This window comes from Hippichthys cyanospilos, chromosome 3 (genome assembly GCF_059441005.1).
Source record: "Hippichthys cyanospilos isolate Australia breed blue-spotted pipefish chromosome 3, RoL_Hcya_1.0, whole genome shotgun sequence".
NCBI lineage: Eukaryota > Metazoa > Chordata > Actinopteri > Syngnathiformes > Syngnathidae > Hippichthys > Hippichthys cyanospilos.
In genome coordinates this window covers 27,445,222-27,456,949 of record NC_142371.1, presented here as the reverse complement: position 1 = coordinate 27,456,949, position 11,728 = coordinate 27,445,222, and the positions used below count along the sequence as shown (strand labels likewise).

The following is an 11,728-nucleotide window of genomic DNA, read 5'->3' as shown; positions in this document are numbered from 1 at the left end:
AATGTCATTTTAGCAAGTGCTAAAATGTTAAGTGCTAAACTGTGATATGTATTATATTATAGTGTGTTATAGTATTAACTGTAATACAAAATAATATCAAAAAATAGTTAAAGGACCAATTATTAACTTTTTATTGCTGAAAATGGCTAATTGGGCAAGTGTTCTTTTCACTAAATGCCATTATTTTATCTTATGAAACCCCGCTAGCTGAATGCTTATACACAACCCAAAACGCCATAGACAGGCTAACTAGCGTTCACATTGCAGCGTTATTACTCTTTGAAATTTGAACCAAAACAGAGCAACAACACCGGCAGACAGTGGAACAATGCTCTAACACAGATATCTTTTATTCTCAAACTCAACTTATAGTGTATTACGGCATGTAATTTGGAGCCTGAGGTACCGGGCTGGCCTATGAAGAGTGAAAATGCTATAATGATCGTCATATTTATTTTTTTTTATTAATCGGCCAATTAATCAGTATTTTTTTATTGCCAAAAATGGTCATTCTTGTAAAAAAAATAAATAAATAAAAAAAAATCCAATTTTTAATTAGTATGTTTGTTAAAAATATATTACATAGACGGCATTTTAAAAATAAAAGGGAATAATGAACAATAATAATGCTTTAATTAACAATTAAAAGCTCACAACTCAAGTCACAATTGTACTATTTTCCTAGGTAGGCTAAATTGAGTTATTAGTTTTAGTTAAATATTGACGGTTCTTTTTTGCTATTAACTGGGGAAATTCAAAATATGAACATTTATAAAGTGACTCGCGAATAGGTGGAGGATTACCGTAACACAATCTTCACGGCCTCACCTGCGGAAGGGCCGGTGAGTCCTTGTAGCTGGGCAGCACCTTGAGGGTGACGCTGCCACTGCAGTCCTTGAGCAGCTCCTGCAGCTGGTGCGGGTCGCCACCCACCTGGTGGCCGTTCACCTCGCGGATGATGTCGCCCGTGTGCAGCATACCCTGGCGGTCGATGGAGCTGTCGTGCAGGATTCGCGCGATCACCATTTCCCCGCGCTCCACGCGGAAGGTCACGCCCTGAAACAAGTGCTTTGTTATCGCCCCGCCGCACGTCATAAATTACGCAGTAGCTTTGCAGTCACGCTGGTCACGCAATTGGCGAATAAAAGCAGAGGTGTGACATACAGTGGATATAAAAAGTCCAAACACCTCTGTTCAAATACCAAGCTTTTGTCATATGAAATAGAGCATGGTGAATTCTTTCACGGTTTTATATTATTTATGGAATAATCACCAAAAGGTTCAGCTTGCATTCATCAAACCATACTTTTTTTTCTACAGGTTTAAATACCAGCTGGCGTTGCTGCACAGCCTGGCTGTAACCCTGAAAGTGCTTTTACAAATGTGTCTTGTTTTATTTTAGCATTTCAACAGACTTGTTGGTTTGGTTTTTTTTGGATAAACACTGAACTTCACAGCCCATAGCTTATTTACCAGCGGTTCTCCAGCTTTCTTCTGGATGCCAATCATCCTGATGGCGTCGGCGGGCATGAGACAACTCGCCAAGGTGGCCGAGCAGTTCACAGCAGCATTTGGTATCTCATAGCGCTTCGCGGCCACTTGGTCATGAGCCTCTATCAAAGACTGCCAAAGACAAAAGTCAATAACAGAATCCTGGATTGTTGTAGAGGTATCAATCTTCTTCAATTTACAGTAATCCCACATTATTTACAGTGGACATTGACAATTGACAGAAAGAACTACTCTTCTAAATACAACGCACTTCAAATAGTGTTATTTTCACCAAGATGCCACCTGGTGCTCCCACCAATAACAGTGCAGAAGCACAAAACCAGCTAGTGTGTGGGATCTTCAGGTTTAGGTTAAAAAAAAAAAAAAAAAATCCACAAAATAATGGATAATCAATTATTAGAATATTTCTTAGTTGCAGGCCTCATTGTCCCTGCTTTTTTTTTTTTTTTGAGCAAAGAGGGAAAAATGTCTCGTCTAAGGCCATATCGTTTAGACTTACTAGAAAAAACAAAAACAAAAAAAACAAAACAAAAAAATCCATAAATAAAAGTTAAAATTAACACAAATTTGAGGAAACAATTCAAAAATCAAATAGAAAACAGATACAAAAATAGATGGATACGATTAAACAAAAATCAGTAAATAAAACCAAGGGAGGAGGCATTCAGGTAATCCCCAATTGTGGGAGTACTCGCGGGAGTACTTTCATAGGCATCCAAGTTAATGGTGGATGCTAACCACATGAACCCAAGGAAGACCTAGGACCACCCCCTCATTGGAATAACCTTCCATGCAGATATCGTCTTCAGCGGGAAATAAAATGAGAGCAGAGCGCTTACATTTATTGATTTATATTATGTTGCTTTTTATATATTTATTTTCATAAACTTATTTTTCCTTTTTTATGTTCACTTTTGTTTATTTAGTTTTTTATTTTGGCAGTTGTGGTGTTCCACGTATTAGATCAGTGGTTCTCAACAAATGGGGGTACGAGTACCCCTGGGGGTACTTTAAGGAACTCCAGAGGGTACTCGAGATGTTAAATGAAACAAACTAACATGCAAAAACCCTTTTAAACTAATTATTGAATGAATTAAATGTTTCAGGAAAATCTAAGTACAAAAAACAAATGTTATGTTCGGTAAGTTATTCAATTTAATCATTGTAAAAACCCAGGTTCTCCACCATACTCACCCAACTTGTCACGTGCCACCTCTCGTTACCTGTCAAGTTCATGATTTATTTTTCCGAACACATCTCTACTATGATCCCAAAAGAGGAATTGAATATTTTTCTGTGTATAATTATTTATTCATAATTATTTGTTTTTGAGAACAGGTCTAACACTTTTTGTTGATTTTATGGACAAATATTTATTAATGATTAGGTTAATGATTTATTTTTGTGACATATCTCTACTGTAATCAAAAAAGGACATTTATGTTGAATATTTCTCTGTAAACAAATATTTATTTACAATTATTTCTTTTTGAGAACAGGTCTGACACATTTTGTATGAACAAATATTAATAATTAATTGGAAAAATATTTATTTATAAATATTTCTTTTTGAGAACAGGTGTAGCACTTTATGTTGATTTATTTTTGTGGTCAATTATTTCTTAATAATTCGTTTTTTCTTTTTGATAACAGATCTCTTCTATGATTCAAAAGAGGACACGGTGTTGAATATTTTTTTTTTTTGTGGACCAAAACAAATTAAGTTTGAAAGGTTCTAAAGCTGAATAAATCAGTCACTTAAAGCATGTTTAAATCTTTTTTTTGTTTGTTTGTTTTCTTATTCCAAAATACTTTGCACTAATTAAAGAGTTAAGGCTGAAAATATATTTCACAGCGGGTACTTCACTGAAAACCACTGTACTAGATCATGCGTAAAAAGTAGAACCGACACAAGATTCTTATGTCTGACGCAACATGGACTTACAACAGCAAATACAACCGTCGAATTACAGATTCTTATAATACACAATATTAAACAGTTCTGTCGGATGTTTGTCATTAGGCACATCCCTCAAAAAAAAAAATCGCTCGGCAGGGAAAGGATTGCCTATTGGTGCACGACAAGACACTAATGATTTCCACCACATACTGTAGCTATCATTTATGTCCACGGAGAAACACAGCTATATAACAAGAGCAAAATTCTTACCCCAGCAGCAACCACGTCATTGGTCGCAGACTTCAAAGTGCATCAGCAACTCAGAACATTTCCTAAGCCTGTACGTGACAATGTGTCCCTCCCCTCCACCCCAAAAACCAGGCTTGCCATTGGTCCAAGGTAGAATACCCCCCCCCCCCCCCCCCCCATCCCACACCACAGCGAATACGTGTCGGGGGAAAGAAGCGAGGGACAACACAGAATCAAGAAGCGTGATGAGGAAAGAAGAAAGAGTGGCGGAGGAACCTTGAAGTGAGGGTCCTGAAGGATTTGTGTAAGCTCAACAGTGGCGGCATCTTTTTCAGTCAGCTTGTGGAGAGAGTCAAGGATCTCGGAGACCAGCTGAACGTTATCATCTCGCACCGCTTCTAACTTGACCTCCTCGAGGCGCTCGTGAGCCTGTCATTGCCAACACAGAATCAACACATTGTTGACAACAGCCCTTCTCAAACCTTTTACATCAGTTACCAATGGGGAAAAAAAAAAAAACACTGACCGCTCCAAGTATCACCATAATGACTGACATTCTTACTCAATCCGAAAGACATATTTTGACAATTTTATTAAGAGTTCACACATTTAATCCCTTAATGTTTTAGGCAAATGAAGTGTTTGGCAAACACTTGGCTAAAGGGGTGTTTGTTGTTTGCCGAGTGTTTGGCTAAAGGAGAGTTTCAAAATGGCTAGTAAATTATGAAGAACTTAGTAATTAATTAAAACAGTCCAGGAGTAATCCATTACTTTAGTTACTAAAAGTACTAAAGTAATTGATTATATTCGGTACTAAAGTAACCCATTACTTCATGTACTTGAGTACTAAAGTACTAAAGTAACTGACCACATTGGTCAGTTAATTGATTACTTCAGTATTTTAAGTACTAAGGCATCCTAAAATAATTGATGACTTGATAGTAATGGATTTTTTAAAAACATTTCATTACCTAGAGTAATTGAATACTTTGATACTCAATTCATTCATTGCAAGACATTTTTGGGTACTCTGTTCGCCAAACACTGGATAACATTTGAAAAAGATGTTTTCAGTGATGATTTCACCAGGGATTGAATGACTGGAATCTTAAAAAAATATAAAACTATGACTTTGGGATTTCATGAGTTCAAATACCCTTGCATAACAAGCCAAAATAAAACACTTGTGAGTAGAAGTTTTATGATACCTTGCAACAATAATGGCCAAAATAATTTATTCAGTCTTTTTAGAAAACACAAAATAATTAACAATTTCTAAAAATAGTCTAATTATTAAAAATCTATTCATATTCATACTTTTGCATGATCTGTTCAACTAACAACACAACGGCAATGATAGAGTCATGAGGAGGTATTTAAAAAAAAAAAACATAATAAAAATGATTTTTCCAATCTGTCAGCATCATAAACAACTGGTCCATACACATGCCTACAACCAAGCACATCTCGCATAGATAAGGATTTTACAATATACTGTATGATTTCTGCAGTGCATTTTTGCAAGTTTCATACAGCAAATTATACATTACATTTTCGTAAAACAATCTCCTGAAATAATTGTTTAGTTGTAAAGAAAACGACAAAGACCTAAAAGACTTGTCGTTATAACCAAAACAAGAGCAAAATCCTTCGAGTACACTTGAAGACACATTGATGCTGCACACTTGCTGGTCTACCAAGAATAAAATGTTACATAACAGAGGACGGTTTCCTTATGGTAACATGCTCCATTGTTCTATGAATAGCCTGACCGTGTGGCCTCAATCTGTAGCAGAAATTTGTTACTATGCTGTTGGACTCAATGACCTCAGTTAACACATCTATTTGAGCAGTGTATTTATGTAATGATCAGATTATGTGTAAACACTCAAGTTTGAACTTTAAACAGGTAATGAAATGCATATGAAGGTATGGAAAGATATTAAAAGATGTAGGATGGATGGGGATGAATGATTTTTTTTTTCCGTGGGACGTGAAAATTTGTCACTTTTAAAACCGCAAACAATGTAATAAATTCCCTGAAAGATTTGCATTCCAAATGGATAACAATGATGTGACTGTTTTGTGGAATGAGTCGTTGAGAATAAATGGGAAATTTTTATGGAGGGAAAAAACATGTACAATTTTTATAGTGACCTACAAGGCATGCATTTTTGGAATATATTGAAAATGTAAATCAAGTGATTTATGTGGAAGTAGATGCATGCAAAATAATAGGAATAATATCGTGTGATTGCTAAACGCCAAATAACGAGAGAATTCTTATCTCATTCAATCCCAATGACATTTATAGTTTTTTTTTTTCTTTTTCAAGAGTTAGGGTAAAAGAGGATTTGAAATGGTAATGAATGAGTTAAGAGATTGTTACGCTTCTTCTCAATCTTTTATTTGGTTAATTTTGGAAAAGTTTTAAATTGAAATACTGTTAGGGTTCACAGGTGTCAAACTCAAGGCCCCAGGGGCCAGATTGTCCCTCCACATTATTTTATGTGGCCCGCGAAATGCTGATTTCACTTCAAATTTCTGGCTAAAATACCCAACTTGCAAGTTTTCTTCAACTTTAAAACATTTTTGGGGGGAAAATAATACAACCAATTTTTTGGGTTTTGAACAGTTTTTACCGGCCTCTGATTTCAAAACTAGCAAAAGTATGTGTGGAAATTGAACATTTATTTGACTTCACAGTCCACTGACGGAAACCAGAACTGCAATGTGGGCCCCGATAAAAACGTGTGTGACACCCCTGCTGTAGCGCGTCATTTAAAGGGATTGAGTGAAAGATGAAGCCTTTCCACCGCATGATTTTTTCCCCAATCAAACAAATTGAACAAGGTTAGGTTTGTTTGGCCTTAGTGGAGGTCTGCGTTCTGCTGAGTGCCATCTTACTTTGGCACTACGCTTTGTTTTTTTGCCAGTCCATTTGCCCGAGAGGACTTAAAAACGGCATGACAGTCATGGACCTCCAGTGAATTTGTTCACCTTGCAGACCATGAAGTGAAATTATTTTATTTATTTAATATACTTATGTATTGAATTATTGCTAGTCTTTATTCCAAGTAATTGGGAACATATTTAGCGGCAATACCGGTATTCTTGAGGAGTGAAGAAGCGAAGATACTTCCTGTATCACGGCATGTTAAGGAGTAACTGAAGGGCAGCTTTTTCATACCTTGGCAAGGGAGCGGACGATGCGGCTCTCCATGATGCCACGGAGGAAGATGAGGTCAATGTCTTTGGCAAGCGAGCCTGTGGGCAGGTCTTTCAGGTTGTCCAGAACCTGCTGCATGGCTTCAGAGGTGAAAACGAGCGCAACGTCAGGAACACGGCAAATGAAAACACGGTGAATAAAAGAACGGAATAATGTGAGGCGGGAAATCAATAGGCCAGTCACATTGCCTAATATACTCGCACGCAGACACACAGAGAAATTCTTACACCGGCAGATCTGCTAAAACATGGACAGGAAACTCTGCTATTGTATAAAAAGGCTTACAAAATGCAGGAACTAGTCAGTGGTTTCATAATAGTATTTGTACCAAATGGATTTCAACACATACAGTAAGGACAAATCCGAAATAGGTCAGTGGACAGCAAACAGTTTTCAAAGGAAACGAGCAGTTTACCTGAGCCTGACTTTGCATTGGCCACAGTCATGTTGTGTGCTTTTCACTTCTGGGGAAGCAAAACCCTCTCCGCAAAGTCAAATTCGGTCCAAAGGCCCGCCTACAGCGACCAGAGCAACTGCAGGGCTAAAGAGAAGACGGGAAAAAGACTTCATATCATGGATAACGTTGGACACCATGACAAATAAGCACAGATATTTACTGGCATGTATCACCACAGAAGAAAAGATGACAACTGAGGCTGTTACACTAACGCAGATGGGAGAACAAGGAGTGGTATAGGATGACAAATGATGACTGCGTTTCTTAAAAACTTTGCTCACACAAATACAAACTGACCACCAAGACCTCGGAGGAGGATGGACATACAGAGATATAAACTTGTCTACCGTAAAAAAAGAAATGAAGGTGAGAATAACCTTACCCAAAAACTGTTTTCAAATCATTTGCACGGCACTCCAACATGGAGTCCAGTCTTCTACACGCATCTGGAACCTTAAATCACACAAGAGGATTAATTGAAATTTAAACAAATCAACCATTTAATAAAATTGTCACTTATGGCTATAACTGAATTTACAATTGTCCAATTCTTTTGATTTCGGTCTAGCAAAAGGAATTACTCATGAATGAAACCAGATCAAAAATAAGGGATTTTACTTTCAAAACAATGAGCAAACCACAACATGAATCCATTTCAAAAAGGCGGGTCAATCCAATTTCTGTGATAGTTTAACTGTTGTGATAACAAATAAACAATCAATAGTTAGTTGGGAGAGTAATCTTGTGAGGGAAAATGATTTTGTAATACATTTATGCAAAACAAAGTTTTATCTGTTTACTTGATAATTGATGAAATAATCAAAAGAATAATTCATTTTGAAAATATTTGTAAGTGACAGCCCTAATCTCATACACAAAGATACAATTTTATGGATATTTATATCCATCTGATATCACTGAATAAAGTGGAACTTCAAAAAAAAAAAAACATCTAGAAATGCGCTTCTTAAATTGTACAAAGCTTTCAACTAATTGCCATGTGAAAAATCTGCCTAGTGAGGTTAAAATAGATAAATAAATAATAGAGGTGCAAAAAGTAATCAATTCAAATTAAAAAAAAAATGAATTGATATGAAAGAAAGTGTGCTTAATTTTACAAATCTATGTTGATAGTTTAAGCAAGTGTCCAATGTTGTTTACGTAGATGATGCTTTGCATCCAAATGTTGAATATAGTATGATCTAAATAAAAGACAAAAGTCAAACACTTCATGATGAAATGCAAATGTACTGCACTAAAACGTTAGTAACCTGAATTGGGATTGCTCATGACAGTTGCTGTCTTCCAAGCGTTTCTGGCTGCTATTTTAATACTCTACTAAACTATAAACGGCACGTCAATAAACGTGACATGATCAGCCCTTGCGAATATGCAACAATAGTAAATATTCAGATTGAAAGTTTGACATTTTTCTTTTTGATTCCAGGAAGACTGAATGACGTCGCAGCGGACTGCAGGACATATATTACAAGCACGCAGAAGTGTCTGGAACTTGGCTTGCCCATTCCAAAGTAAAAGGAGATCTTTATAAATGGGAAGTTAAAAGGAACTGTATCAAGTGCTACACTACTTGACAGACGTGTGACCCCCTTTGGGGAAGCAATCTCTTTTAAGGAGCCCACGACCACACATACAATAAGTATGAATGATTATTTTTTTTCTAGTGGCTACACACTGCATGTAAATAACAACAACGCCATCTGAATAGAAATGAAGATGTTAATAGGCATGTCTTTTTATAATGTTGACAGTACGACAACAAATGTAATCAGTGTAGCAAGCTAACAAATGTCCAAATCGTTTGTTGCTGTACTGTGACTACTACATTTTTCAGGGGTCTGTGTGTTACTTGTGTATTTAATTCTGATGTCCAGATCCAGATGATCATGTGATCTGAAATCTCGCCCGGTTACAAGATCTAAAGGATTTATATTTTCGATATATTTCATCCCTTTACATTACAATAATCCCCAAATTCATTAACAACTTCATAAGATATTTCCATAGAATTTTTAAGATGAAAAAAATAGATTCGGTACAGCCATTCATTATAAACATACAAATGAGACTCCTTGCTATAAAAGCACATATACTCATAAACACGTAGCCTAGAATAATATTTAAAAGCCTATTCTTGTTTTCAACCTATTACAACAATCTTAAGATCGTGATTAATCGAGATCTTAGCATCTCACAAGGCAGACAACTGGAACAGCAGCAAGCAACATGAAGGAATATCTGTCAGCGAGCATGTATTGTATTTGGAGAAAGCCAAATACTTTTAAGCTTTGTTCACACTGCAGGCCTTAATGCTCATTTTCAGGTCACTGGCATTTCCAAATAAATGCAACCTGTATGTGACCTGTGTGTGAATGCTATACAGCCCCAAACTGTCCTACAGCACATTGAGGACATGTGACGTCACACACAGGGTGCATGCTTAATGTTAGTGTTTACAGAAGTACCACAATGGATGGACAAATGGAGTAACTGGCGAAGTTCAAATGCCAGAATATTTGCTCAATCTTATTCAGCGCCATAAATTTTGTCATGTCATGCCATGTTTTCTGCCAGCCTAAAAATATCATATCGCTCCTAAAACACCTCAGACCACTGGATAATTTTTCACTAGGTATTTTTATGAGCAAAAGATAGTCAGGCGTTTTCTGTCGTTAGTAGGGAAATTACTTAAAAATCTTAAAGCCTTATCATATATCTTAAAGTGGGGGTATAGCAGTTTAACAGACATGTAGTTGGATGCGAAAACGTTGTAAAATAGTAATATTTGAGCGTACTTATTACACAGAATGTTTTATTTGTTTGTTTTTATAATTATTATTTGATTGAACTCAAACATTTTCGCCACAATCTCAAGACGTAGGGACGCAAGTATCGGTGCTTCTCAGAAATAAAGTTGCTATTTGTGCATCTTAAACAAAAAAAAGTATGTGCACTTCTGCTAAAGAGCAGTCTGTCAGTTAACAAAGGTATTGGTACTTCTGCTTATAAAAGCGGTCAGTTTTAGTACATCAGCCATGCCCGAAAATAGCGGACCAGCGCGTTAAAATCTATAGTTGGGTTTTTAAATAACGTTTAGTGGCGTGACATTAACTAAAGTCGCCGCTTTTCGTTGCTTGACGGTTTGACACTTTAAACCGAATGGACCCGTTGAGTGAAATACATACAATTATTGTCATCTTTTGCGTTAGCATTGGCTAATAATTTCCGCGAACGCGTTAGCGTTGGTACCTTACACACGTGCGCGTTTAACGCCTTTATTCGTTGCTACTGGATTAAAAAAAAATTGTCGCAGTGGATGGGAATCCGACGCGCGTCTATGTCAATTACTGCAGGGCATGCATGTATAAATGCCATGAGTTTCCATCGATAAATTGTCCATCCGAAGGTACAATGCGTGCAAGAACTATGGAGCTAGCACGAGGTTGCTAACGTAAGTCGGGTGTAACGTGCATGTAAACGCATGATATTACCTGTTTCGTTCACTGGAGTTCAGTCACGCTTGCTGAAATAATTCTGCCAAATATGTCCATTACTGACGAGTTATTGCACAATAATTAACGTTGTTTTGATGCATATCGTGCGTGTCTGCTAGCCAGGCAGCCAGGATGCTGCTGCGCCCCCTTTTTTCACTTTCACTCAACTCACACAAAAGCTTCTCTGTGGATCACATCGAATGTCGTGCAAAGTTGTGGAAGAACACTTTCAAAATGCACAAAACACTGCTTGTTTGCTCTAAGCTCCACTATTGACGACATTATTTATAATAAAGCTTTCTGGGTGTTTTTTGTTGTTGTTTTTGCTGATTTTAACTGTAATACCTCTTCTAACTTACATATAGCATAGCATTCTCCAAAAGGGATGGGCAATTGCTTTTCCTCAGGGGCCAAATGAGAAGCACAACGTTTTAAAAAGCTTTAAAGTAGGTTTTATGGTCTTAATTCCATGCAACCCTGGAACAAAAACCAACGACAAACTACTTTACTGTATATGAACGTAAAACACTAAATATGAACACATTTGGGACCATAAAAGTAAACGGGACTGATGAAATATTGAGAAAATGTATGAAAAACCATAAAGCGTTTGACACTGTTAAGATGCAGTGAAAACGCAGATGAACTAAGAACAGAAATACTGGGGTAAAATATCAAGGTCAGAGGTCAAGAAACACAGTGGCTTTTGAGGGGAAACCAACTAGTTTCAAGAGGAAACTCCTCAAGGGGAAACAAGCACTCAAAAAGTGTCTGGCAGGCAGGTTAGTTTTTTTGTAATTTTTTTCTGTCTTTAAATCTGTACTTAAATTCAAATGCATGACACATTTAAATGCATTACACATAAA

At 36.7% G+C, this 11,728-nt stretch overlaps 1 protein-coding gene across 1 annotated transcript in view; it reads right to left on the bottom strand.

The window, feature by feature from the left end:
- The window catches only part of LOC148426634 (protein PALS2-like), a 17,048-nt gene extending 6,038 nt beyond the window's left edge, over nucleotides 1-11,010 (bottom strand). The window contains exons 1-7 of the mRNA XM_088410381.1: nucleotides 10,860-11,010; nucleotides 7,730-7,800; nucleotides 7,306-7,431; nucleotides 6,852-6,970; nucleotides 3,938-4,090; nucleotides 1,474-1,623; nucleotides 829-1,056 (exon numbers count right to left, since the gene is read on the bottom strand). Of these exons, the coding sequence (XP_088266507.1) occupies nucleotides 829-1,056; nucleotides 1,474-1,623; nucleotides 3,938-4,090; nucleotides 6,852-6,970; nucleotides 7,306-7,336 (681 nt within the window). The 5' untranslated portion in view covers nucleotides 7,337-7,431; nucleotides 7,730-7,800; nucleotides 10,860-11,010. The remainder of the gene's footprint in view (nucleotides 1-828; nucleotides 1,057-1,473; nucleotides 1,624-3,937; nucleotides 4,091-6,851; nucleotides 6,971-7,305; nucleotides 7,432-7,729; nucleotides 7,801-10,859) is intronic.
- Between the last annotated feature and the right edge of the window lie 718 nt (nucleotides 11,011-11,728).